This window comes from Spinacia oleracea, chromosome 6, assembly GCF_020520425.1.
Source record: "Spinacia oleracea cultivar Varoflay chromosome 6, BTI_SOV_V1, whole genome shotgun sequence".
Taxonomy (NCBI): domain Eukaryota; kingdom Viridiplantae; phylum Streptophyta; class Magnoliopsida; order Caryophyllales; family Amaranthaceae; genus Spinacia; species Spinacia oleracea.
Genome location: NC_079492.1, coordinates 149797673 through 149825337, shown reverse-complemented (window position 1 = coordinate 149825337; position 27665 = coordinate 149797673). Strand labels below are relative to the sequence as shown.

Genomic DNA, 27665 nt, shown 5'->3' with positions numbered 1-27665 from the left:
TTTAAAAATTCACAATCCCACTCACCACTCTCCACATATTACCCATTTCCCACTAACTATATTAAAAAAATCAAAAGGTCTTGTGCGCACAAGGTGTACAATAAATTTATTGTACACCAAGATAACTTTAACAATTTTTTTGTAACTTTAACCTAGTTTTGATTACCTTTTATATTAGTAAAAAAAAAATTAATAGATAAATATTTTAAAGGGTTAAATGATTAATTTTATACATTATTAGTTATTTTGAAGAAATAAGTTTTACTAAAATGAAAAAATTTATAACTGAAAAATGGATAACTTTCACTCATATATGCTTAACTTTTAAGCATTTTGAGTTAACTTTTACTCCGATGTACAATATTTATTGTACACCCATTGTAAATAAGAATTTGTGTAAAAAAATACTCCACTATCAACTAACACCCATTAAATTAATAAGTCAATTTAAATGTCTTAATCTCCATACCGGTCAAACCGGTGCGAGTATTAAGGGAAGGAGGGAGTATTATTTACCGAAAAAGTAGGGAAGATCAAAAAATTCTGCGTGGCTCAGTTTTTTGTGCTCTCCACACGTCCCCCTCTCTACTGTTGTTTCTTCATCTTCCTCGATTCTTCTGTAAGATATTCTCTCCTTTTATTTCGCCTGGAATTTCTTTGTTTTGTTTTCTATTTCGATCTTTTATTTTCCCTCTATTGATTATTATTTAGCGTTTCCATAATTCCATGTAATTTATTGTGTTTATGAGAATTGGTTGCTGATTACTTTCATAATTGATTTGAGATCATAATTAGCTGTAATTTCTCAGTTTCTCTGCGAAATTTATGATTTTTTGGGGTAATTTCAAATGGGGTTCTGCCAAATTTTCTGAGAATTTTGGAATTTTATGTTTTTAATACCCTAGGCACATTGCTTATGTTGGGTTTTGGAACATTGCTTGAACACAACGATCATGAAAAAGTATAATCTTAAAATGAAGATTAAAGAAGGGTTTTAGTACTCAAAAAGCTCACATTTCATAATCCCAGAGTCCCGTTTATGAGACGAACATTCAAATTTAAAATTGCTTTTCCAATATACTCCGTATTAGTTATATACATCTATATACTTTAAGGTTTTTGCAAAGAATCTTACTAAGTTGATGGCTAATAAGAAAATACATTTGCACAATCTTCTGCTTGCCTGTCTTTTCTAAAGAAATTTTAGCATGAATAAAGCGTTATTTATAGGTGAAACTTTGTCTCCAATGCTTCTTTCTACTGCTGATAGCAATTATGTTATCTGATTCCTTGTATTTATACTGATAGATTTTTTAGTGTTATTTGGTTTCCTGGTAAGAAAAGTACTCATAATTGAGACACTTATGAGTACTTTTCTTACCAGGAAGGGAGTTGAAGCATCCATCATAATTGAGACACTTAACATCCTTAATGGAAGAAATTTTGATCTCTTGATGAAGTGTGCTATTTATCATTTACTTGCAGAAAATATTCATCGCTTGATAAAATTTCCTAGTGTAGGAATATGAAGTTGTGTCGATTCCATCTTGGTCTACGACTCTACGGAGATTTAAGTGGAGTAGTTAGAACTTATGGACTGATTTTTACAATAAACCACTGATAATTCAAAGGATTTGTGTTTGTGTTTCTGCAAACTCTTATCCAGAGTCCTGCTAGATGTCCTATATTTTGACTGATAATTTGATACGTTCACTGTACTAAATTACTAATGCAGTGCAAATGACATGGCCTTTCCGTTGTTTCATAAACTTTTTGTTGTTTGGTGGCTTCTTCAGACTTGTTTCCTTTTGTTGCTGCAAATATATGATATTCAACTTAGCTACTCCATATCTATTTACTGAAATTCCTGACCGTTTTTTAGCAGGACAGTTAAACCGCCTTAAACCTAAACTTGAACAATAATAATCACATACAATTATCTCTCTTCTCGCAGGCTAAAGCCACAAAAGGTTTTGATGGACTTCTTCCTTAACAAAATGAAGGCATCCACATCTGAATGCCCCTTTGATGAACAAGATATTCAGCAATGTCCATTCTTGAGGAACATAAGCAAACCCACAAACTTGTCATTCTCACCCGCGAGTCTTCCAGTTCCAGTGAGTGCCTTCTTCTAGTCTATCTTATATTCTTTTCTATGGGTTACTGGTCTGGAACTTTTAACAGGTCCTTCTTACAATTCTAAGTGCTTGTTTGGTTCACTTGGGTAGTAACTTTCCATGGAATTTGGTTGATCGTGGGAAGTAGAACTTCCTAGGAAGAAGTTTTTCCCACGTATAAGTATTTCCTAGGAAGTGGGTGATATTGTTTGGTTAAACATGGGAAGTAAATTCCCATGGGAAGTTCCACTTACCTAGGGGAACCTAGGTAAGCAACTTCATCCATTTTGTAGGAAGTAGAGCTTCCTAGGAAGTGTGACTTCCCATGTTTTTGTCAACCAAACAACACTCTAATCTTCCACTTCCTAGGAACTCATACTTCCTATGGTTTTTCATGTCAACCAAACATCACCTAATAGGAAGTTAATTCCCTTGTTAATTTCCTAGGAAATAGTTTGATTATGTTTGATTGAACTTGAGAATTCATAATTGATGGGAATTGACATGGGAAGTATGACTTACCAAGGGGAGGGTAGGTAAGCCACTTCCCATGTTCAAAGGAATTTCAAGTTCCGAAGGAAGTTCTAATTTCCCCGTTACTCCCATTTGATGTCAACCAAACAAGTAGCTAGGTATACACTTCCTAGGAACTCACACTTCCCCCTCTATTTACATGCAACCAAACATCCCCTAAGTACTGCTTGGTGTTATTAGTCTGCTTATTTTTTATAGCCATGTCAATTCACTTCATTGGTCCAGGAAATTATAACGGCTCATCTACTACACTGTAGGTTGCTGGATTCAAAGGTCCAATCTTTGAAGATGGTCCAAACTTCGATTTGGCTTTTAACCTTTTCCATGGAAAGGATGGGGTTGTCCCACTTTCCAGGAAGTCAAGTTTTCAAGCTGATGATGATCATTTGGAACCCCAATCTGCTCCGATGTTTAACCCGTTAGCTGCAAAAGCAGCTACAATTAGTTTGTCAGCATTTGGACTCGGGGGGCCATTTGGTTTCAATTTCTTTGCTGATAAGTGGAAGAAGCAGAAGCAAAAGCAGAAGTCAGAGTCATCCGGGAAAAAGGATAATTTTGCTAAGGTATGTTATCATGATATTCTTGAAATATTAAGTTGTGGTGTAATATGAGTTCCATGAGAACTTTTTGGTGTGCTATAGTGTGCTCTATTCACCTGGTTTTCACTTATTTTTCCTAAACTTATCTTATCTGAACTTATTTTAGTGATAAATTGTACTTGGCCAACCCTTATTTTTCCTGAACTTATCTTATCTGACTTAACTGAACGTATCTGAACTTATTTTTCCTTAAATAAGTGGAAATAAGGTGAACAGAATAGAGCCTTTACCTTTCAGGAAAACCATGAAAAACTAAATATGTGACAATCATTTGTCACTTCTTTTGAATTTTGATGTATACTTCGTACATGATAATCCTAGAAAACCCAATTTACATATGGTTTTCTCATGTTCAGGAAGGAAATCCATCAGGACATGAGGCTCTCAGCAACGAGTGGCTTCAAACCGGAAACTGCCCAATCGCAAAGTCTTATCGGGCTGTAAATCATGTGCTTCCCTTAGTTGCCAAACATCTTCAACCGCCATCGGGTGTCAAACTCCATTGCCCGCCTGCTATAGTGGCTGCCAGGGCGGCTCTTGCTCGAACCGCCTTTGTGAAAAACCTCCGCCCTCAACCTCTACCAGCAAAAATGCTTTGCATTGCTGCATTAGGCATGGCATCTAACATACCTCTGGGTATATGGAGAGAACACACTCAGAAATTCTCATTATCATGGTTCATTGCAGTTCATGCTGCTGTACCCTTTATAGCCATGCTTAGAAAAGCTGTTTTAATGCCCAAAACTGCCATGGCATTAACAGTTGGTGCATCTATATTAGGTCAGGTAATTGGGTCAAGAGCAGAGCGGATTCGGCTGAAAAAAGCTACTGAAAAGCAATTTGTAGCTCCAGAAAAAGCTGTTTATCATCCAGAAAAAGCTGTTTACCATGATTTTGCAGGCTATAGTTCAGAATCAGATCATGTTGAGGGTATTACTAACTCTTGTTGTGGAAACCATAAAATGATGTTAGAGACACTTCACAGCAAGGGTGATAATGCAGGATCATCTGGAACTAGTGTTTGTTTCTGAAACTGGGTGAGCATATTGATTTGGAAATAAGGCAATAGTGAACTAATTGTGTTAGTAATCTGATTAGGGTTTGCTGTATAGGTGATGTTGGTAATAATCTGTGAGGTAATTTGTATGTTTATGCCAACATATTCTTGAAACAACAATGTGACTAAGCATGTGAAAATTCAGGGATATTATCGCGTTTTTATTGATTTTTTTTTTGTCTGTCTATTGATCAAATACAATAAAATCCATTAATGTTGCTGCTAATTCAGGAACCTACGGAAATCTTCTTGGGAGAGATGGGCAAGGACTCTTTTCCTTCCCACAAAACCGAGATATTGTTCTGAAAAATCTATACTAATATATTAAAAAGCATTTCTAATAAATCTAACACTAGACTTGTCACTAATATTTTACATGTTACACAACACAGTATGATATTCAAAGTAGTAACTCCGGGCATCGCCCGGGCCAAAAATTAGTTAATAATTCATGGTCATCGATGAAATTTCAAGAAAAATATGGATGTCAAGTGAAAAGTGCACCAATGAAAATTTCCCTAATATATAAAGTATAAACGACCAAATCTAACAAGGGAAAGTTACATACATAGTACACAGAAAAAGTAGAAACTACTAACTTACATAAACTAAAATCCATTGATAAATCAAGCCAAACTAATTAATGAAAGAAAAAAAAAACCCTCTTACTTATGCTACAAAAGGGTAGAACATTGACAACACACGTCCACGCCATAGCAAACACCAGTGCATGGTGCCGATAATCTCCTTAAGCGCGGATGGCAAAGTGTCGGGTTTATTAAGATCACAAAATCCGGCGCCAAACTTATGTACAAACTTCTTCCAATTCCTTAAAATTTAGAAACCTCCAACGTGTTGTCTTTGACCGCCACCAAATCTACCAGGACCTAAATTACTACTACCATAAGCTGGAGGAACAGCACTTAATCCAGGACAATCCCTTGCAAAATGCCCTAACTTTTGGCATTTGTAACACTGTACCTGTCCAGAATTAGTGTTACCAGCATTTACTGTTTGATTATTTCCAAAGTTTCCTTGACTGTTAATAATACTAGGACAATTTCCTGCATTATGACCAACACCACCACAACTACTACAGGTCATAAGTGTTCCAGAAGCAGTAACACCACCACCATAGCCACCACCACCACCACCACCATAGCCGCCACCACCACTATACTGGTTTCCTGATTGGCTTATGTTGTTGTTAGTATAACTCACACCAGAAACAGTATTAGTAGTGACATTCTCAGATTTGACAGCAGCATCACCTAATTTGATTTTCTCCATTAATCCCAAAAGATACCTGCATTCAGCAGCAAAGTCAACCCGTTCTGCCTTCACCACAGTTGACTTAACTCGTTGCTCGTCACTGAAAGTCTCCTCCTTTACTTTCAACTTAAATATGTATTTATTGAAAACAGCTGCGCGGGTAATTTCTGTAAACTTATCATCATCTTGTTCCTCGTTTTTCAAATAGTACAAGTTTTTAGCAGAGATTCCCATAATCTCTTCACCAATTTCCTGAAATGCTGTTGCCCAAGTTAGGCTAGTATGATCCTGTATTTGAAGCTGGAGAACATACCTATACTCACATTCATCAACAGATTGATCACATCTATCACACCGCCATTTCCCATCTCCGTTATTTGTTACCTTTTTGCTACATTGACGTTCCCCAATCAGGATCGGACATGCTGTATAGCAGAAATTGTCTGTTTTAACAAATGATACGGTACCGTGGACTGTAATCCAATCAGGTTTTTCGGAGGTCCCCAACTTCTCATCCTTAATTTGTGACAAAGTTTTGCGTGCATCCGTCTTACCCAAACTTGCAGTCACTCTTGAAATGGAAATAGAAGGCGTGTTCCTTCCTTCCCTATCAAACCATTCCCTCAGTTTCTGAGCCTCTGGGAAATCTGGTTCTATAAAAAACTGACTAGAGGAAAGAGTTCCAACACACTTCCCATTGAACTCGGATACTCTAGCTGTTTTGACAGCTACAACAGGGTTATTTCCGGAATCACACATATTTTGCAAGGTCTGACCTTCTGCATTAACAAAATTACCCCACAAGGTCAATTCAACACTTTTTCCAGACATATCCTTCAATTGAAGACTCCTTTTCAGAGTTTCAGTTCCATTCTTCCTCATTATTGAGGATGATGGACTGATTGAAGAAACAACACCGATCAAGTCAACAATACCATTGCTCTCTATTCCCTCGATGTCACTGATGGGCCGGAAATGGAACTGCTGCCTAGGAATTTTATTGTCATCTTCAACACAAAGTTGAACTTGAGATGTGATGTCTAAAGAGATCTCATAATCATTTTTAAGATGATTGAAATTCTTCTGAGCAGGTTTCAACGTCCCTTTTGATATCAAGTATACTTTGCCTTCCTCAATTAGGTTATGGAACTGATCAACCACATTATTAAAGCAAGTAACCCGAATTTCTCCACCTTCAGAATCTAAAAGATCAAAGGAAAATACTTTCCCATCTCCACGCGTATTGTTATAGTGCCGAAGTTCACCCTTTGATGTTACTCTTGCCTTGATTGTCCATCGACCTTGGTAGGGATTTAAGGCAGCAATTGGAACCACTCTAGGGATCACCTCATTCCTTGTAACAGGACCCCTATTCATGTACACTGAAGAGGCCTGCTGCTGCTGCTGCTGAAAGGCAGGTTGCTGATTGCGTGCATAAGCAGCATTTGGAGGAGCACGTGAGAACTCTGTTTTGGCTCCATATGTACCAGAAATGGCAGTGTTTGTAGAATTTCCAGCAGCAAATACTGGTTTAGGGTTCAAAGAAGATCCATTATTTGTAGAATAAGAACTGCTAACAGGGCCGCCATAAGACTGCATTTGAGCTGTCCGTGGTTCCAGCTTCGGCTGCTGTACAACACCATCCCCTGCTCCATTAGGTCTAGCAGTGGAGCTATTGACTGATGGATGAAGATTTGAATGCTGAACATTCCCGGGAATCATCCCAGTTTGACCACCCACAGGAGAGGGCACTTGTGCAGTGGGTCTAGCACCACCACTCACATAATGAGTTGGTTCTCCAATTGCCGGGCACACTACTTGTATCACTTCAAGCTCAATGATAATTATAATTCTGCATGAAAAATTACCGTTTAAGAGCCAAGTCAGCATACCAACCAAGACTTACTTTTTAACATTCTTCAAGAAAACAAGGATAGGTAAACTCAAGCAAGTAGAAAAGAGCATTAAACACAACAAACATCCAAGAATGCTACTTCCTCCGTTCTTATTTACATGACACGATGGATTTTGGCACAGATATTGAGGAGAGTTAAAAGAGAAAGATAAAGGACAAAAGTGCACTTAACAACAACAACCAACCATCACTTTCACCTCTTTAAAAGTGAAGGCAAAGATGACAATTCACCACTTAAAACTTTCCCACAATACAATTGTGTCAACTAAAAAGAAATTTCCCTAAAAGGACATTGTGTCATGTAAATAAAGAACGGAAGGAAGTATATGCTAACAACCAACAAACTAAAATAAACAAGGTGCCAAGACTGAAAAAGATGTGTAACACATGGAGTTCAAATGACTAACAACATAGTTACTATTTCCTGTTTCCTTAAAATACTAGACTCTCCCTTCAGATCACATATCACAAATTGCATGAACCATACCACTACAGCAAGTCTGGACTTGAAGATTAAATACATTCCATCTGACAATCTAGAATATCAGAAGTATATATAAGTAGTTGGCTAGTTGTATAGATGTTTGAAGACATGGCCTCTTTGCTTCCACAGGTTTCAATAACAGGAAAGAAACAGCCACTCACTCTAAATAGTATGTGTGTATACATTGCATACACATTTATAGTAATCACTGGCTCACTGCGAATGAGAAAGTCAATTAAAACTATCATATAGAACTACGGAGTATAATTTGTACTCATGAAGTGATTAAGCGAGTTTCATGCCTCTGAAGGCGCTAGCTTTTTACAAGGGGAACAACCAGTCCTAAATCCTAAGCACTTTGCCAGTTTAGAAGTAGAACTATCGACAATTCTGTTTATTGCTTATTATAAACATATCCTCTTGCAATTCCACCTAACTAAAACTCTTATCTTCTTCAATATAAAAAAATGATCATCAAACACACCAAAAAAACATCTTTCAACCATGAGCAACAAACTAAAGACCCAAAGCTAAGCAAAAAGAAGAAAGATCCGTCAAAACAAGAAAAGAAAAAAAAACCAATGGTCTCATGGAAAACAGCACAAATCAGATGAACAAATAAATTAACAATATTAATCCCCTGCATAAACAAAACCCCAATTCGAAGAACTCCTCCTATTACTCACAATCCCAATTTGATATAAAGACAATACACCCTAAAATTTATAAAACCTCAAAACTTCACCTTAATTTTTAATACCCACAACCCCAATCTACACTTACTATACGAACCACAGATACTCACTGAACCCATCCAATTGAATCTGCTAAAACCAAAATTAAAGCATCAATAAAATAGAAATTAAAATCATTATATAACCCCATGCACTCAAGCTATAATCTTTCGCCCATTAAAACCTGTCTTAAACCCTAATCAACCATCAATCTTCCAAAACCAATTTTCTTTAAAAAGCATCAAAATTCGAGCAGCAATCGACATCAATTGTAAATCAAGAACCAGAAAAAAAAGAAAGCTGAAATACTAACGTCCGATTCTGAATGACATTACAAACGGCTTGCATAAGCCGAATAACCGAACCCTTCTGCAACGCCCCAGTTTTAACGAGTTCATTCCGCTGCGTAGCGAGCATCCCTTGCTGCAAATGCACACCATCGGACAACAAAAGCCGGTACCGCTCTGTAGCACTGTTCTGGTTTTGAGTATTTACGAGACGAATATCGGCGACTTGTAGCAGGGGTTTAATTTCAGTGTCGCCATTACACATCGCTTCGATTGCGCCTTCGGTAAGATTAACCGCCATTGGGAAGTGGGATCTGAAACCCTAGGAGAGAGAAAATTGGGGAAATTTGTAAGAGCTTTTGAGGAAGAAGCCCTAATTTTTGGGGGATTTTTAAGTTGAAATGGAGAAATGCGCCATATAAGAGACGATGAGCGCCAAAGTGAATTTTGTTAAGAGGTTTTTTGTTTTTTTTTTTTGCTTAGAGGGGTCTGTGATTTGAGGTATTTACGAAAATGGGGCTTTATGAAGTGATGAGTATTAAGCTTACAGGGCACGCTTTAAGAGGAGGAGAAACGGCGCAAAGCCAAACCGTCATCTTTCCGTTTTGGCTTTAAATTTCACACGTGTGCAAGGGACCAAGGTAATGGAGTGCAACTTTGTGTTGTCGGACGGACCATAAGTTGTGTTGTTGTCAAAATAAACCCGATTAAAAGACGGGTCGAGTCGAGTTGGACCGGACCAATATCTACAAGAGTCGGGCTGGGTCACCTTTGGGACGATTTTGTGTGCCCAAAATCCGCTATTTCGCTAAAAAATATAGGGATTTTCGATATGTTTAGGCTAACCCAATCTTGTAACTATAATTGTAGTTTTAGTTGCTCGAAACCCACCCAAAAAATTGAAATCGGGTCGGATTAGACTGGCCCCGAAAAAGAGCCTAAACATTCGGCCCAAAACCTGCTATTTTTCGGGTCGTGTTCAAGTTGATCAGGTTTAGGTCGAAATTTTAGGCTTGGTAATAGGCCGTCTTAGTATCGGAGTAATTGTGTTTTGATATTAGTTGTGTTAATGTCAGCCCAACTATGTTTTGGGCTTGGTACTAGGTCGTGTTAGTATCGAGCTAATTCTGTTTTAGACTGGATAAAGACTACTAATGATCTAGTGATGTCTTGTTCTATTGATTAACACTTAACACTAACGACTTGTGTCAATAAGTATTAGGTTCGAAATCCTCTTCCCCTATCGAGGAATGAATAGGACCGATCTTCAATCATGATCAAATAACAATTCCATGATGATTGATGCATCCTCAACCTGTATACTTACACCACAATCTTAGTTCAAAAGGTCAAAACCATAGTATTAGTTAGTCATTAAGAAGCAATTAACAAATGTTGCAACTCTATATATCTTCACAAGTGTACAATAATTGTCTAGGAGTACTAGCTATGATTACCTCCCATAGATAATGTGATGATCCTAAATCATGAATCATGTACGTAGTATTTTTATATTTTCATTCGTTAATTAAAATTGGTCTCGGATTGGTAAGTTTGACCAGTAATAAATGTTGCAACTCTATATATCTTCACAAGTGTACAATTGTCTAGGATTACTTGAACTACCTCTTGTAGATAACGTGATGGTCCTAAATCATGTACGTACTTTTATACTTCGTTCGTTACTCAATTAAAATTGGTATCGGATTGGTAAGTTTGGCCAGTACACCAATCAACTGGTGCAACATTGTAAGCAACAACAACATTCCCATCTTCATTTTGGAGCTTGAAAGAGAGACATTGCCCTCCTAACTTGGAGAATGCTTGGAAAGAAGCTCCCCAATTCCGACTCATACTAATCCAATCAGTTTCAGTACCTTTTACCCACATTTCGGATACATCTCCGTTTCCGCCCACGTTCAACACAGATACCAATAACCAGTCTGGATTCCCTTCAAATTTAAATCTAATCCCTCCTGTCCTCGCACACGACACCCTGCACATATATATAGCAATTTTCAATCACATGACAGTCTATCATGATGCTTATTTATATATAGACGAGTTTCATTCTCATGAAAATTTAGTTTACGATTTTATATATAGACGAGTTTCATTCTCATGACAATGCAATTAACATTAGCATAACATGAAATCAAGGAGTGGGTGTTAACTAATCATGGAGGATGTGAATTTTTAAATAATTTTTGTAAAGAATAGGGGGTGTAGGTGGGGTAGTAGGTAAGTGTGAGAAATAATATAATATTGATAAAAAATTTCATTTATAGAAGCGCTACAAGTATTAAGCGACGGCCCGAAAAAGAAAGCCGTGCGAGTATTAAGGGACGGAGGGAGTATAAAAGAACTTCTAATACGAAATAAGTATAATTTTATATCCCACAATTGTTTACCACTTATTTTTATTGTTTAATGTTTGTAGCCACTTTTATTTTCATTATCAAAAATTCTTATTACCATCCAATAAAAAAGTGACATACATGAATTGTGGGACAGAAGATTCAGACTCCTAATTACATACCTTCTATAGTTGACGGGGACAATACCAGCCGTCCAATCAGCGATCTTCATGAATATGGGCTTAGACAAGTCAAAATGGGAGCGAGGCGGGTTGCACCACCCGCCTGCATCGGCGGACTGCTCCCAGTTCGGAGGGCAGAGGTTTGTGACAGTGATCTTAATAGAAGGCACATTATTATAACACCATTTTGAGTCGACACACATTATCTCATAACAACTACCACAAGCTTTCCCATTGTTAAACATCACCGTGCTAAGTGCTGTTGTTTCGAACCCATACCCACTATCGGACCCGTACCCACAAGCTCCCCCTGTTTTAATTGTTATAACGGAATCAAGAAAAATTATAAATAATAAAGAACACAGATATTTAACGCAATTCACTAACAATATATTAGCTACATCTACAGGCTAAGGAGAAGAAAGTTTTATTGATTTTGATTTTTGAGTAGTACAGATTACAAAATACAATTAGGAGATCTATCTCCGTGCTAGGGCGTTGTAGTAAAGAGCTTGACCGATTCAAGGCATATTCTAACATTAATTTATTGAATTTAATCAAGGTGAATATAACTCAATGTATAGTAGGTACAAAATGGCAAAGCAAATTTGAAGTTAAATGGTGAACATAATGTTGTAATGTTGTAACGACTCATTGATAATTTGAGATATTAGTGATTGGAATACTGCATTGAGAAGAAAGATGTTGTAACTTGTTTGTGACTTTTGTTCGATTGTTGTTATAGTTTACTTATAATGCTTCCCATTACTGGCGACATGAGTTATCAGACTAACCAGTAATGGGAAGCACTATAAATAATCTAAAACAACGATTGAGCAAAAGAGACCAACAAATTATAACACAACTAAATAAAAACGGAGGAAGCATATATAATATAACTAACCCATGGTCTCAGAGGCAGTTTCATCTCCGTAAAACGTAGCATGGGCTGATTGCCATGGTGACGAGGGCGTGTAGGAGGATGACGGCGTGTATGAACTTTGACCGTTGTAGTTGTCATAACCATCCACCACCGTCATCGTCGCTAATAACACCACCACCACCACCACCACCACGACGGGGTTGTAGCTTCCAAAATTTACTCTCATCATCGTTTGACGACTCATTCTTCTTTTCTGAAATTTAATACGTGCTAGCTTAGCTATATAAATAAGGTCCTGTAAGTAATTAATTTATTATTTATACATTGCATGTTTAACATCATGGACATACATATATGTAAAGAGCTTGCCAAGTCCTAAATGTCGACAGAGATTATATATACGTGAGCTTCACAACTTTGGAATTTAATTTTAATGTTCTTTCTAGCTAGTCATCACAAAGTTACACGTTGCAACTCTACATTGGCAAAGCTAGAAATGTATGATTCCAGCTTAAGGAGTTAAGAGCTGGAAAAATCTGACACGACATAATTAAACACGGAAATTAAAAAGTGGGTTAAATTTAAGGGTTTACGACACGTTTAATTTAACGGGTTAGTATTCCCGATACGACACGTTTAATTAAATTGATTGAGTTAGTGTTAATTTTTCCAACAAGAGCCTGTCACAACTTGACCCGACTAAAGAAAAACAATCATTAATTAAATGTAGTTGGTAATAAATTTTAGAATGGTACCAAATTTATTTTGAACAAATACGAGATGAACCATACATGAAAAAAATGGATTATAATTAGTGTCAAGGATTTTTGATACGTTTAATTAAATATTTAAATTGGTAAATAAGATACAACATGTTTAATTAAACAGGTTGGATTACTATTGAGATTTTCCAGCCAATTTATACGACTCGAACACACCATGTTTAATTAAACGGGTTGGGTACTTGGGTTAGTATTTAATTCGACCTTTTGTATTATTGCAATATGAAAATTTACGAATGGGCGTCTGAAATATATGTACTACTAGTATATTCTAGGGAAGTTTCAATCAACCGGCCGTTTGCCAATCTAATGAAGAGGCCAATGACCTCAACTTATTTCTACGTGCAGGGAGGTCATATTTAATTGTTAGAACTTGTATATGAATTTGTAGGTCAACTAATTAACTTAATATATTATTAATTAACTTTAATTAGTAACTTATACCAAATATTTATGGCTAATGAAGGTCCAATCTTAATGCAATGTTGGTCGAAATTGTAGATCGTAGCTAGGATTACTTCAAAGCACCCAAACACAAATGTAATTATGTAAAAAATGTTTTTGGATTTCTTACTAATATGATTAGTTACACTATTCATCCAATACTGTTGTTGTGCATCGACAAAGGTGAAAATCAAGTTGTTGTGATGCATAGACAAAGGTGAAAATCAAGTTGTTGAGCTGCATCGACAAACGTGAAAATCAGATTGTTGAGCTGCATCGACAAATTAACGTGAAAATCAAGTTGTGCTGCATCGACAAACGTGAAAGTCAAATTGTTGTACACTGACAAACATGAAAATCAAATTGTTACAAGGGAATTGAATAATTTGTATAATTAATAATGCAAAGATTTATGAATAAAAAGGGTTAAATTTCCATTGTTTGGATTCCATAAAAAAAGAATTATATTATGAGTAGCTTGCTTTTAACTACAAAGGGGAAAGAATGGGATAATCATGCATCTCCCAATTCATCATAATCATTCATCATGGTCAAAATCACAACTCCATGATGATTGATAACATCCTCCTCCTCTATACTTAAGTTACACGTACCATAACAAATTTCAGTTCAAAATTAAGGGCATGCAAAAACATAGTATTAATTAGTATAAGAACCAATTGACAAACAATTGTTACAACTCTATACGATCCTCACAAGTACGTGTACAATTGTCCAGGACTATCCCCGTAAATAACGTGACAGTCCTAAATCGCGCATTTTTTTTAGTATCTCATTTTAATGAATTAATAAAAATTGTTATCGGCCTGGTAAGTTTGACCGGTTGACCAATAAGCGGGTGCAACATTGTAAGATATAACAATCTTCCCATCTGGATTTTGGAGTTTGAAAGAGAGACATTGGCCTCCTAATTTTGCAAATGCTTGAAAAGAAGCACCCCAATTTCGACTCATGCTAAACCATTCATCAGTTTCAGTTCCTTTCACCCACATTGCGGCTAGATCTCCACTTCCTCCTACGTTCAAGACAGATACTAGTAGCCAGTATGGGTTCCCTTGGAATTGAAATCTAATCCCTCCTTGCCTTGCACACGGCACCCTGCGAAATTGTTAAAATGTACCGATTAGTATACAGTTATTTAGGATGAGCAAAAAGGTACCCTGAATCGGAACTGAAACTTATTAGAAATCTGTGGTTATGAAACTGGAACCTGATGTTCAGGTTCCGGTTTCATGTGTGACTCAATTTCAGGTCTTGGATCATCTCCAAATAGTGGCTTAAAAGGAGAAAAAATGTTATTAAAGAAGAGTCGTTATTGGACGAGTTAACAAAAACGGCAACAATTCTCATTTTTTGTCAAAGGGTTTTTTATCTTCTATAAAGAAAAGTTTGTGAAAAAAAAATTCTAAAAATATATTCCTTTGCTAATAAATGAAAATTAATTTTAAGAGATTTATCATTGGATGTTTGATTTTAAAAAGTAAGGACTCGCTAGTGGCTAAAGAAGCAACTATGAAATGTTTAGCAAGATGAACGGTAGTCTGAGCTATAGTTTTATTGAGTATTAATTTAAGACCTTCCATTTAAGTGGAAGAGTATGAAAAAAGTCCGAGTAAGAGTCTTGGAATTTCAAGACTCTACTTAAGACGTTTAAACAGTACATTCAATCTTAATTATTATTATTTTTTCTTTTTTATTTTATTATTTTCATAAGTTTGAGGAGTCTTGAATGAGTACGAGGGGTGAAGTGGAAAAATTAAGTAACTCTGAAAGGGTCTCAACAAAAATCTGATTAATTAAAAATAAATAAAAATTAATAAAAAGATGACGTGGAAGTCTTAGCTTATATAGTCTCAAATAAAGGATCACCTATAGTGATGCTCTTCTGTATTTACTAGACCGTCAAAAAAAAAAAAAAAAAAAAAAAAACGCGTCTGTAACTTAGTTGGTTGAAGTTTTGAGAGGCGCTAACTAACTTGTTAATCATTTAATTACACATATTAACATTTGAGCAAGTCAAATAGAAAAACTATTATATTATTATTATAGTAGAATGATGGAGGAATACTTACTTTCTGTAGCTGACGGGGACAATTCCGGCGGTCCATTCAGCAATCTTCATGAACATGGGCTTAGACAAATCGAAATGGCAGCGGGGCGGGTTGCACCACCCGCCCGCATCATTGGATTGGTACCAGTTAGGAGGGCAGAGGTTGGTAGCCGTGATCTTAATAGGAGGCGCGTCAGCAAAGCACCATTTTGACTCGACACATTTGATCTCGTAACACGACCCACAAGCATTCCCGTTGTTGAACATCACCGAGCTAAGTGCTGCTGTTTCGAACCCGTAGCCACTGTCGTGCAAGTTTCCGTACCCACACGCCCCTCCTGTTTATCATCGAGTAACAACCTTTTAATTTATGTTCATACAAATATATGCCTGTACATGTAAGGTGTATCTGGGTGTATCAAATATACGCCAAAATTCTTAAAATATAATTACTATTTTTTTTTTTTGACATAAGCTTAAAGGAACATAATTACTATCGGTGGTCGCTAATGCATCGTGCATTCTTAATTTATATCAATGTCTTTTTTACAAAATGATATCATGTTAAGCTATGTTTGACAACACTAAATGAAATTGAGATGTATCCTTGCACAGTTGCGCATTCACACAATCGTGCTTTATTATGTTTCTAGCATTTTAGTATGCGATATATATATGATATATTCTTGGTGAATATGATTGTAGAACTTTTAACAAATATTGCCATGCTAGTTATGAGGATTTGAAAAACCAATCCAAATATTACCTAGTAGAAAATGATAAGGCTAAATTGTTGATTAAGTAGTATATTATTTCCATTTCTAAATAGTTGTACCATAATTTTGTATCAATAAATCAAACCAAATTTTATTATGAAAAGTGTTATTGAGCTTGTCTCAATATGTATTTTCAATATGTTTTATAATTTTTAAGAATACATAATTATAATATATAAGCATCGACGGTCAAAAGTTATGCGTTAGCATTCGTGACATCAAAATGTTGTAACTATTTTGAAACAGACGAAGTGTGAAAGCTCGTGAAAATATAGAAACAAAACTAACCCATGGTCTCAGAGCCAGTTTCATCCCCATAAAACGTAGCATGGGCTGATTGCCATGGTAACGAATCTACCGTTGGCGTGTAGGAGGTTGTGGGCGTGTAGGAGGTTGACGGTGCGTACGCACCGTAACGTTTGAAATTACCATACTTGGCATCCACGACCGCCGATCTCACCATCATCGTCGCTAAGAACACTACCACGACAAGGTTGAAGCTTCCAATATTTACTCTCATCATCATTTCACGACCCATTTTTTTTTTTTTGGGTTTAATTTTCTTCTCTCAATTTAGTGTTATTCTTAGTTATACATGTTAAATATAATGGACTCACATATATATAAGGAACTTTTCGTCTCCAATTATTCGACGAGTTTATTATACCTTATACGTGAGCTTCACAACTATCTTTTTTGGTAGCTATAGTAAGACAAAATTACACGTTGCATTTCTTCATTGACTAATTAAGCTAGAAGTGAAATTAATTAATTTATCTTGCTTATAAATTACTTATTTCCGAACTTTAAAAGTCCCGGGACTCGTTCGATATCACTGCCCGGTAAACTTATATGGATGATGATAAAGGTCGCAAGTTGCGACAACATTTAGTTGTCACAATCTTACGTGTCGGAGTTTAATTGGTACATATAAGCGCCACGTAAACTATGAGTCATCATAATATTTTTACTATCAGTGCAAAAAATTTACTATGAAAATATGTAAATAAGGTAATCGATATAAAGAAAAAAACAAATTAGAATATTAAGATTTTCCTACCATTATTTTAAACATGTATAGTAGGATATATAAGTTTAATATTTTAGATTCCAATTTAAATCATGACACATAAGCATGCCATGTCATCATTGTGACACGGCTTAAAGGTCGCATGTTGCGACCTTTATCATTTTCGAACTTATATATCTTGTTCAAAAATTACCAAAACTATGGGGTAACCGGGTAATCATCTAAAAATATCTTAGGGCTCGTTCGATATCACTGCTAGTTTTTAATTTTTTATTTTTTTTATTTTGTAATTCTTATAATTTAAATTGAATCATAAACTTTTATAGGAATCATGTTGATTTTGAATACCGGTAACAAAAAACTGGGAACTGTTTTGTAGTATTTTCATATTTTAGTTTTATGAAAAAAGAAGAAAACGGAAAAAGGAAATGATTGGATTTTGTTGTTGTTGTTGTTGTTGTTGTAGTAGTTGTTACGAATGATCGAGTCCATTACAAACGGTTGAGGGAGGATCCGATTGCAGACCTATTGTACACATATACCCTCAGTTTTAACCACAAGGTCAAGACTTTGTTGATTGAAGTCTTGATTAAACAAACCGATTGTTGAAAACATATAAAAAGTTAATTATTTTTATAGTATTTTACATTATTAGGGTTGATTAGTGCCTTTATTAGGGTATTTTTTAATTATAATGGCAAAGTCGACAAAAATTTAATTACTCTATGAATATTTTTAGAGTATATTATTACTATATTTAGATACAATTAGATTCAATGAGTTTATGAGCACCCACTACAATTCTACCATTGATATTGTTGCATTTGAAAAAATAAAAATATTTTGGCCGTCTAAAATGCAGTGCATATATTGGAGGAGATTTTCAACCAAGCGGCTATTGCCCATCTAGACAACGACCACAACTAATGTCTACGTGCTAGGAGGTCATATATTTAAGTGTTTGAACTTGTATATACGAATGGCTATGTCAACTAATTAACTTAATATTTTATAGAAAATATTAATTTAATAACTTAATTGTACGAAGTATTACGTATGTAGTATGAACGACCGATGATCAATTGTTATACTGATGTGTTCTATTCACCTGATTTTCACTTATTTTTTCAAAACTTATCTTATCTGAATTTATGGGAACTTATGTGAACTTATGTGAACTTATCTGAACTTATTAAAGCTTATCAAAACTTATTTTAGTTATAAGTTGTACTTGGTCAACCTTTTTTTTTTCCTGAACTTATCTTATCTGAACTTAACTGAACTTATCTGAACTTATTTTTTCCGAAATAAGTGGAAATAAGGTGAGCAGAACATATTTAATTAGTTATTATATAATTGACTTATTGTATTACATACGAAGTATGAAAGATGATCAATTGTTATACTTCATATTTAGTTATTATAGAGATCTAATTCTACGAGATTTTTTATCAAAGGTAAAGGTCCTTAATAAAATTTCACTCGAGATTTGTAGATTTTATTTGGGATTGTATCTAATTAATTTTTTAATAAATTTAAGGTGGCTAGTGTAATTTCATTCATTGAGTTTAGTTCATGTTTAGTTCTCATTCAATTAATCATGTTAAAATTAAATATAAATCCACAATTGGGCGTGTAAGAAATAGTTATCCCACACTCCAACATTGAAGAAATAGAGTAAAATTTCCTAATATGTAAGATTTGCGAGCTACTCTACCTAGCTATTTCCTATTGATTTAAGGACGGGACATAGCTAAATTTAGTCCCGAATTTTTTGATTTAGAAGGAAAGAGAACTTTTTAAATTTACATATGTTGTCTTTGGTTCAATTCCTTTCGTCATTTCAGTTCTTTTCATTTTTCAAATTAGGAGAGACATCTTGAGAAACATGGTCATAGTATTTTGTACGTAGTATATGTAAACACAAATTAAAGTGCCTAATCATTTTTGAGGCAAAAATGTTGAATTATTAGCTATGTTCCTCATTCTCATTCATCATCAAGAATAAATTACAAACAAACGATGAATCTTCCTCCTATACAACCCTTAAAATTACATTTGAGTTTGATCGTTTATAATCGGAGGAAAGAAAACATGCAATCAACAACGTAACATGCATAATCCATAATTGGTACATTAATTAGTACAAATTGTTAATTAAGGATCATAGATGACGTGATGATCCCAAACCACGTTGGTCCGTGGTTAATAAAAATTAATCCTTCCCTGATAAGTTTGACCCGCGGACCAATAAAAAGGGGCAACATTGTAATCTACAAGGGTATGTCCAGCTCCATTCTTGACCTTGAAAGATAAAGCTTGACCACCCAATTCGGAGAATACTTGAAAGGAAGCTCCCCAGTTACGACTCATACTTATCCATACAGTACTTTTAGACCCTTTCACCCACATTTTTACTACATCTCCGCTTCCTCCCACGTTCATCACGTACACTAGTAACCAGTGTGGGTTTCCTTGGAACTGGAATCGGATTCCTCCTGTTCTTACACACGGGACCCTGTAAAATAGACGAGATTTGATTTCAGATTATAACTTTTGAGAAAGTCAATCAAAAAGAATAGTTAGTGTGAAAACCAGGAAATTAGTATACTTGCTACGTTTTCTTTTAGTTGTTCATCCCAATATTTGCAATGCAAGTAGATAAGTATGGAGTAGTAATGTACATTGATTCCCCCCATTTTCAGATATAATTATGTGAAGATGTGGGTTATTGAATATGAATGAGGGTAGTTTGGTAAAGTCAAATGGTTAAGTGGACAAAAATAGACATGTTGTAATCCTACTATTCCTGAATACGTACTTGCAACAGTTTGACTGATATATTTATCAATGCACTAGTTTGACCATAATTATGTGTAATTACATACTCCCTCCGTGTTTAAATATGAGATATACTTGGCCGGGAACGTGTATTAAGGAAGAATAGTTGAATGAAATAAAATAATAAAGCAAGTGGGTTGGAGTAAATATTTTAATTAATCAAGTAAATAAGTGGGAACCATAAATTTTGGAGGTATGTGGGGTGAGGGTTTATGAAATTAATTGTTTAATGTGGTAGTGGGTTATAGGGTAAATTAGAAGTATATTATTTAATTAGATGATGGAGTTGAAAAATTACTAAAAATGACAAGTGTGTCTCCTATTTAAGTACGGCCGGAAATGGTAAGTGTATTTCCTATTTAAATACAGATGGAGTATTACTTAATAAAAGCTTAAAAAAATGATATTTGAAAAATGCACACTAAGACAAATCCACAACATATTATATTACACACTAACATTTGACTTTATATATTAGTAAAAAAAATTGGTCAAATTTAATGTATGAATAGCGTAAAAGTTAACTGTAGCAAATATTTAGGAACCGAGGGAGTAAGTAAAAATAAATGCTTCAAAACAGAATATTGCAATTAAAAAAGAACGGAAGGAGAATACATATATAATCACGGTTGCTATACGCAACCTTCAATTACTTTGGCGCACCCCTGTAAAAAACCAGAAATACCCTTTTTAATTCTTTGGTTTCTGTATGAAATAGTTAACTATATTTTGTTCAATCTGTATGAAATAGTTAACTCAATTTTGTTCAATCTGTACGAAATAGTTAGTTCCACTATGTTCAATCTATACGAAATAGCTAATTCTGTTTTGTTCAATCTGTACAAAATGGAAGTGTATATTTCATATAAGTTACAAGAAGTGACTCGAAAAAAACAGAAAAAAACGGATATTACCTAAATTCCAAGGTTTTCCAAGTCAAAAAAAATCGTCTATGTCAATCCAAATGCGTATTCTAATTTTATCACGTACACGTTACACTAAAAAAATTCAAGTTTACGTGAACAAAAATAATAGGGGAAAAGGTTGAGAGAAAACAATAAAAGTGGGTGTTAGGTTTTTTTTTCAGAATGAAACAAATGAAAGAAAAAAGGGTTACGTCAAGTAAAATCATGCTGCATTTAGCAACCCCTATATAATACCTTCTATAGTTGACGGGTACAATGCCGGCCGTCCACACAGCAATTTTCATGAACATAAGCTTAGACAAGTCAAAATGGGCCCGGGGCGGGTTGCACCACCCGCCTGCATCGGCGGACTGGTACCAGTTCGGAGGGCAGTAGTTTGTGGCCGTGATCTTAATGGAGGGCGCGTAATTGTAGCACCATTTTGAGTAGACACACTTGATCTCGTAACAAGCTCCACAAGCTTCCCCATTGTTGAACAACACCGTGCTAAGCGCTGCTGTTGATATTCCATACCCGCTATCATACAAGTTCCCATACCCGCACGCTCCTCCTGTTAATTATTGATGATTAATTATCTTATTATTGTTTCGTTTCAAACTCCAAACTATCATATACTACAAAGTTAACCAGAGTACTAATGAGGTATTGGTCTAATGGGTAAGACTGAGGACACGTGTATGATAAGTTTCAGGTTCAAATTTCTCACCCCCGTAAGTAATTTATATTGCCCTTGTGACTCTTTCGCACCAAAAAAGACAAAGCTAACTAGAGTAACCACAATTTAAGCTAATAGCCTAATACCACCGTTTTTTCTAAGTATAATATTATTTTGGTGTGAGCTACACATAGGGTGAGATAACAAATGGTGTAGACAGGATCAATCATAGATTTTGGATATCACTCACTCAATACTTTACCAACTAAGCTAGTTGACATCCATTTAAATATAATATTATTATGAACCACAATATATAGTTCCTTTGTTACTTTATATTTTCCTTTAAAATCTTGAATTTCATGAACCTTTAACCATACATTCTTTAGGAATGTGGCCGTGGTGCTACTCTTTAGGTTCATCCACCGGGTACGCGCCTAATGTATCAAAATCTATTCACTTTTTTCCGGTGGAAATGAGTCACAAGGCCACAAGGGCAATAATAAATTACAAACGCGTAAAGAAATTTGAGTCTAACACATATCTTACACAAATCTTCGATCTTAACCATTAAACCAAGACTTCATTAAACTAATTAAATCAATAAGAATCAGATAGTTCTTGTATGTGTTTAATTAATTGAATGACAAGTTGAAGGGTTTATATATTCCTTAAGAATAAAGACTTAAATTGTGCATGACAATTGTTGTCAAAAACTATAAATAGAAGCAAAACTAACCCATGGTCTCAGAGACAGTTTCATCCCCGTAAAACGTAGCATGTGCAAAATTCCAAGCCGTCGATGGGTTGTAGATAGGTGCACCGGGCGGCGCGTTGTACGTGTTGTACCCGTAATAGCCATCCACGGCCGTTGATCTCATCACAACCACCGTCATCAACACCACCAAGAGGTTGAAGCTTCCAAAACTTGATAATCTCCATATTATTTCACGACCCATTTAATTATTTTTATCTTGTAGAGTTACTCACGCAAAGTAGTAAAATATTTTTTAAGTTTATGAACACAATTACGTACATCGGATATATATAAAGATCTTCTTAGCTCTAAAAAGTCAGCTGAAGTACAATACGTGAGCTTCACAACTTCGAATTACACTTTTTTTTTATTTTTTTTAATTAGTCAAAGACAACCAAAACAAATTAGGGTTTCATCCTAAAACGGAATGGTGATAGGTGGAATAGTCCAATAATCAGGAATCGAGAGCCTGACTGTAAGCTTGATAAGGTTCCATTCTAAAATCAATTGATGATATGTGGAGTAATAGCAGGCCAATAACAGAACGGAATTAATACTCCGAAAATGATAAAGGTCGCAACATGCGACCTTTAAGCCGTGTCACAATGATGACATGGCATGTTTATGTGTTATGATTTAAACTGGAAACTAAAATATTTAATTTATATATCCTATTTTAAATGTTTCAAAAAAAGCTAGAAAAATCTTAATATTCTAATTTGTTTCCTTATTTATACTGACTACCTTATTTACATATTTTCATAGTAAATATATTGCATTGATAGTAAAAATATTATGATGACTCTTAGCCTACGTGTCGCCTATATGTACCAATTAAACTGCAACACGAAAGATTGCGACAACTAAGTGTTGTCGCAACTTGCGACCTTTATCATCATCCTACTTAATACTCTATTAAAGCTTTGTTCTCTTTATCTTATTCTTATTGCTTATATATTGCTTTTAGTTATCTATTTTATTTATTAAATTATACTAAAACATACACCAAAAAATGACACACAGTTTTCCCGTCAAAGATAAATTTCCTAAAAAATTCTACTCCCTCAGTTCTCGAATATTAGTCCATGTTGGAATTTTGACACTATTCACAATTGAAAAGAATGTTCTATTTTCTTTCCAATACGTACTTCAAACATATTCATGTGAGATATTATTTTGTTCGTCTTAATGTGTAGCTTAACAATATAAATTTTTTATGTTTTTCAAACATACGTATTTGGAGATATTTACGTTTAAATATTAAGTTGAAACGAGTTGAAAAGTCAAAACAAGACTAATATTTAAGAAATGAGTGAGTACTTTATTTATTTTAATATTTTCTTTCCTTTTTAATTAAATGTTTATGTATGAAAAAAATATATTTGTTTATAGATTATGGAAATCATATATGTCAAATAATAATAATTTGATAAAAATAGTTTTTGATAATATTTTAGCCAAATTGTTACGTTAATAATGGAAAATATATTTACTCAATATTTTGTTCAAATCAGCATATTATAATTAGTATATCAAATATTTGAGTCAAACTAGCATATCAAGCATATAAAATATGTAATACGTAGTATAACGAGAATTGCATAATCCGTATTAGATAATTAAATGAGTATGTGAAAGATTGATTAATTATGCAGTAATTTTAGGAATAGAAACATTTCTGTCAAACATGTTACGGAGTATAATGTTTGTCAAATAATTTTAGAATATATGTGCATGCACGAGATCTAATCTAGTTTTTATACTAAAACAGACACCAGGAGCAAAAAATTCCTACCAAAAACTTTTTCTATAGAAATTTTAATTTATTTATTTTTTAATTGTCTATCCTTTTCTTATTAAATATTTACGTATGGGAAAAAAATCGTTTATAGAAATAATAGATGTCACATACATAGTACGTAATATTAATTTCTTATTTTTGGTGTTATTTTAGTTACATCAATATATTTATAATGAAAATTATATTTACTCAATATTTTGGTCAAATTAGCATATTAATATATTGCATATTTTGGTCAAATGAAAGTATTATATATTAGTAAGTCGGTTTTAATTTTATATTAGTACTTTAAAACACTTGAAACCTATTGCAATCATGTTTGTAATATATGTCATTTGTAATATTTCTCTATTAGAAAATTAATATTTTTTATATTTTTATTTTTAAATTAAGAATATGTTCTTCAATTATTTTTTTATTTGTTCAGTGTTTATTCAATAAATAGAAAGAAATCAACATAATAAACTATTTATCTAACATTAATAAAAAAAAACGAAGTATTTAATAAAATTATGCCAATATTCTTAATAGTTACTTTACGTATTAAAAATAACAACTCCAAAAAAACCAATTCAACCAGCTAGTCAAACTATCTAATACAAATAATAAATAGCATCTAGTGAAACCAACTAATATTTACTCCATAATAGCCAGGGGCGAATCTACATGGCTTTGTACGGCCATTGTTTTTCAAAACCTATTACAGAGTAAAAGTTTTGCGTGAGAGAACTAATAATGCATTAACGTGTGAAACGCAGTTGTTGTTGTAGCCCCCAATCTGAACATTCAAACAAAACACCAAAGCTAAACGGGACATTGAAGTCAAACAGTATTGTTTCTTAATCTGTGGTGTCTTTCTCATCTCCAGAATATACAGCATTTAACAAATTGTTATTGCTGCACATGTCTATAGGAAACAATACACAAGCTGCATGCTATTGTACCGAACTTTCCTCCTCTTCATCTTCCCCCAAAATGCTTATTCGCGGTAAAATAATTACCGGACAACGTAAAAACAAATACGACAATGATGTAAATTTTCATGTAATTCAAACTTTATGAATATACCTTTTTAGTCGTGTACTTGTGTGTATATGGTAAATACATTACTAAGATATTTACTTGACGTAAATTTAGATAATTTAAATTTATCATCATTGGTCTTCATTTAATCATTTATAGTTTTACTTCAGATTTCTAGTATTCATGTAATCATTTATTAGTTTTTATCTCGTATTTGGTTTCATTTAACAAAATATTTTTTAATTGTAAATAATTTTATGCAATCAACAATTTATTTTAGTATCCCGTAAATAATTTCATGTAACTTATTTCTTGTAAATTAATACTCTGTAAACAATTCATATAATATTTACCAATTTTAAAAAGGTTTAATGGATTATTTCTAAATTATTACTCTGTAAACGATCCATATGGTCTTTAAAAAAAAATAAGTTAAATGTTTATTTATTTATTTGGGGTTTGCTCAATTCCAAATAATTTTTACATGATATGTATGCTTTTTTTCTTTAACTGTTTTTGTTGGCTGTTTTTTGGTTTTTTTTTTTTTCTTTTTCTGGATAACATGAGTTTTTTTTAATGTGTGCTTTGTATTATTTGTTTTATTCATTTTTAGGCTCTTTTTGTCGTTTTGGCAGAGAAACAAGTGGAGATATTGCCTCCAATGATGGAAGTAGGGGACCTTAAGAGATCGACCTATGGAAATGTCATATTCCCTTTACTTCATTAGGTTAATCAATTACATAATTGAGTCAGGATAATATTTTAATTTGATGATACATCATGACTAATGAGGTGGTGGAACATAATTGTTTGTGTTATGAAAATCTTGAATTGTGGGCTTCAATTATTGACCCATCAATTCAAATTTTAAACTTTTCTATCCAAAATCATGTTTCAATATAATAGGTTGAATACAGATACTAGTTATCTTGTCTGACATTGCTTGGTGTTGTAATATTGTAGACAACACAATAGAATAAATACATCATTATAAAACAGGTTTATCTTACACCGGATTGCAGCTCATGTAACATATTCCTGTTAATGAGTTTACTACACTGATTGTAGGAGGCATGTGATTACCTATTGTTTACTTTGTTGCTCTCTTATTAGATGTGCCAACAAAGCAGCCGTGAGTATGTATACTTTATAGCTTCATTATAGTTAAGGTTAATATACAGAAGATAATCTTAAGTTTGTAATAGTACATTTATCTCTCCTAATATGATCCTCTCTCATACAATATGTATACATTTTTACAAGGTATCAAACCTATGATTACATATTATTAATCGGTAGCTTTGGCGGAATGTAGTGGTACGATTAAATTTGAAATATGAGCATATCAATTTTGAGTGTATGTTCGTCCAATACTTAAAGTTGTAGGAGTTCTTCAAGTTCTGTTTGATTAATGATCTTCTTGTTGTTGGTTGATTGTCTTGAGTTGAGTTCTTCATCATTTTCTGTGTTTTCTGTGTGATTTCTTCACTTTCAACCAGTTTCAATTTGTTTGCAAGTTTACAAATCATAAATTCTTGCTGCAAACTTGTTAAATTCCTCATCAGAAATTCCTCAGTCATCTTTTATACTTTGTTAACTTGTTAGATTCCTAATCAGAAATTTCTCAATCATCTTTTCTACTTTGTTATACTTAGAGATGGCTGATGAGACCAACACACGTCGTTAAATACTAAGACTTGATCACACAAGTAATACAATTTAGTCCACTTGACTCAATCATATAACACTACAACGAGTATAGTAGACAAGAGGTAAGTAAGGGCCGAAATCTCAGGAATCAAGCGTTTTCTACGCTAACAAAGCACATGTAATCACTAACACTCTTTACTTCAAACACAATCAATGAGTGGGTTGTTTGCACAACTTGTCATGAATTGCATAAACGGGGCAAACTATACTGAATGATAGGATTAGGGAAAAGAGATTTCACATGGTATAGTTATGGCAAGCCAAAGTATCTCTTACTTTACTCAAGCATGAACATATGTTGAATTACAAGTTAGTTTTGGGAGCATTGCGCACTACTACACATCATTTCCACCCGATGGTTACGATATGATGTAACTAAACATATACTCCCTCCGTCGTGGAATACTCGCAACGGTTTGACTGGACAC

The 27665-nt window shown here is 34.2% G+C and overlaps 5 protein-coding genes across 5 annotated transcripts; 1 reads left to right on the top strand and 4 right to left on the bottom strand.

Moving 5' to 3' along the window:
• The first annotated feature begins 486 nt into the window (after positions 1 to 486).
• LOC110791134 (uncharacterized) lies at positions 487 to 4475 on the top strand. The gene is made up of 4 exons (XM_021995893.2): positions 487 to 619; positions 1955 to 2117; positions 2909 to 3214; positions 3607 to 4475. Exons 2-4 carry the CDS (start codon positions 1977 to 1979, stop codon positions 4279 to 4281), a joined length of 1122 nt encoding a protein of 373 aa, XP_021851585.1. The 5' UTR covers positions 487 to 619; positions 1955 to 1976; the 3' UTR covers positions 4282 to 4475.
• A 324-nt stretch (positions 4476 to 4799) lies between these two features.
• LOC110791143 (replication protein A 70 kDa DNA-binding subunit E) lies at positions 4800 to 9461 on the bottom strand. Its single transcript, XM_021995901.2, has 2 exons — positions 9026 to 9461; positions 4800 to 7431 (listed from the first exon to the last, which is right to left on the bottom strand). Exons 1-2 carry the CDS (start codon positions 9298 to 9300, stop codon positions 5145 to 5147), a joined length of 2562 nt encoding a protein of 853 aa, XP_021851593.1. The 5' UTR covers positions 9301 to 9461; the 3' UTR covers positions 4800 to 5144.
• Positions 9462 to 10399: 938 nt separating this feature from the next.
• Positions 10400 to 12721, bottom strand: LOC110790573 (expansin-A18-like). The gene is made up of 3 exons (XM_021995357.2): positions 12443 to 12721; positions 11539 to 11848; positions 10400 to 10995 (listed from the first exon to the last, which is right to left on the bottom strand). The coding sequence occupies exons 1-3, from the start codon at positions 12663 to 12665 to the stop codon at positions 10686 to 10688; spliced, it is 843 nt and encodes a 280-aa protein (XP_021851049.2). The 5' UTR covers positions 12666 to 12721; the 3' UTR covers positions 10400 to 10685.
• Positions 12722 to 14076: 1355 nt separating this feature from the next.
• Positions 14077 to 17072, bottom strand: LOC110790738 (expansin-A7-like). The gene is made up of 3 exons (XM_021995513.2): positions 16783 to 17072; positions 15741 to 16056; positions 14077 to 14766 (listed from the first exon to the last, which is right to left on the bottom strand). Exons 1-3 carry the CDS (start codon positions 17030 to 17032, stop codon positions 14454 to 14456), a joined length of 879 nt encoding a protein of 292 aa, XP_021851205.1. The 5' UTR covers positions 17033 to 17072; the 3' UTR covers positions 14077 to 14453.
• Positions 17073 to 19491: 2419 nt separating this feature from the next.
• LOC110791166 (expansin-A7-like) lies at positions 19492 to 22945 on the bottom strand. The gene is made up of 3 exons (XM_021995917.2): positions 22686 to 22945; positions 21526 to 21841; positions 19492 to 20042 (listed from the first exon to the last, which is right to left on the bottom strand). Exons 1-3 carry the CDS (start codon positions 22903 to 22905, stop codon positions 19730 to 19732), a joined length of 849 nt encoding a protein of 282 aa, XP_021851609.1. The 5' UTR covers positions 22906 to 22945; the 3' UTR covers positions 19492 to 19729.
• Positions 22946 to 27665: the final 4720 nt, after the last annotated feature.

Bases quoted from the DNA above. Each gene is read 5' to 3' on its own strand.
- LOC110791134 (XM_021995893.2), top strand. From the start codon at position 1,977: ATGGACTTCTTCCTTAACAAAATGAAGGCATCCACATCTGAATGCCCC. The intron at 2,118-2,908 runs GTGAGTGCCTTC...ACTACACTGTAG, and splicing joins CCGCGAGTCTTCCAGTTCCA to GTTGCTGGATTCAAAGGTCC. The intron at 3,215-3,606 runs GTATGTTATCAT...TCTCATGTTCAG, and splicing joins AAAAGGATAATTTTGCTAAG to GAAGGAAATCCATCAGGACA.
- LOC110791143 (XM_021995901.2), bottom strand. From the start codon at position 9,300: ATGGCGGTTAATCTTACCGAAGGCGCAATCGAAGCGATGTGTAATGGC. The intron at 7,432-9,025 runs GTTAGTATTTCA...TTTTTCATGCAG, and splicing joins AATGTCATTCAGAATCGGAC to AATTATAATTATCATTGAGC.
- LOC110790573 (XM_021995357.2), bottom strand. From the start codon at position 12,665: ATGAGTCGTCAAACGATGATGAGAGTAAATTTTGGAAGCTACAACCCC. The intron at 11,849-12,442 runs GTTAGTTATATT...CAATTAAAACAG, and splicing joins AACTGCCTCTGAGACCATGG to GGGGAGCTTGTGGGTACGGG. The intron at 10,996-11,538 runs GTATGTAATTAG...ATATATGTGCAG, and splicing joins GTCCCCGTCAACTATAGAAG to GGTGTCGTGTGCGAGGACAG.
- LOC110790738 (XM_021995513.2), bottom strand. From the start codon at position 17,032: ATGGGTCGTGAAATGATGATGAGAGTAAATATTGGAAGCTTCAACCTT. The intron at 16,057-16,782 runs GTTAGTTTTGTT...GATGATAAACAG, and splicing joins AACTGGCTCTGAGACCATGG to GAGGGGCGTGTGGGTACGGA. The intron at 14,767-15,740 runs GTAAGTATTCCT...ACAATTTCGCAG, and splicing joins GTCCCCGTCAGCTACAGAAA to GGTGCCGTGTGCAAGGCAAG.
- LOC110791166 (XM_021995917.2), bottom strand. From the start codon at position 22,905: ATGGGTCGTGAAATAATATGGAGATTATCAAGTTTTGGAAGCTTCAAC. The intron at 21,842-22,685 runs GTTAGTTTTGCT...AATAATTAACAG, and splicing joins AACTGTCTCTGAGACCATGG to GAGGAGCGTGCGGGTATGGG. The intron at 20,043-21,525 runs GTATTATATAGG...TCTATTTTACAG, and splicing joins GTACCCGTCAACTATAGAAG to GGTCCCGTGTGTAAGAACAG.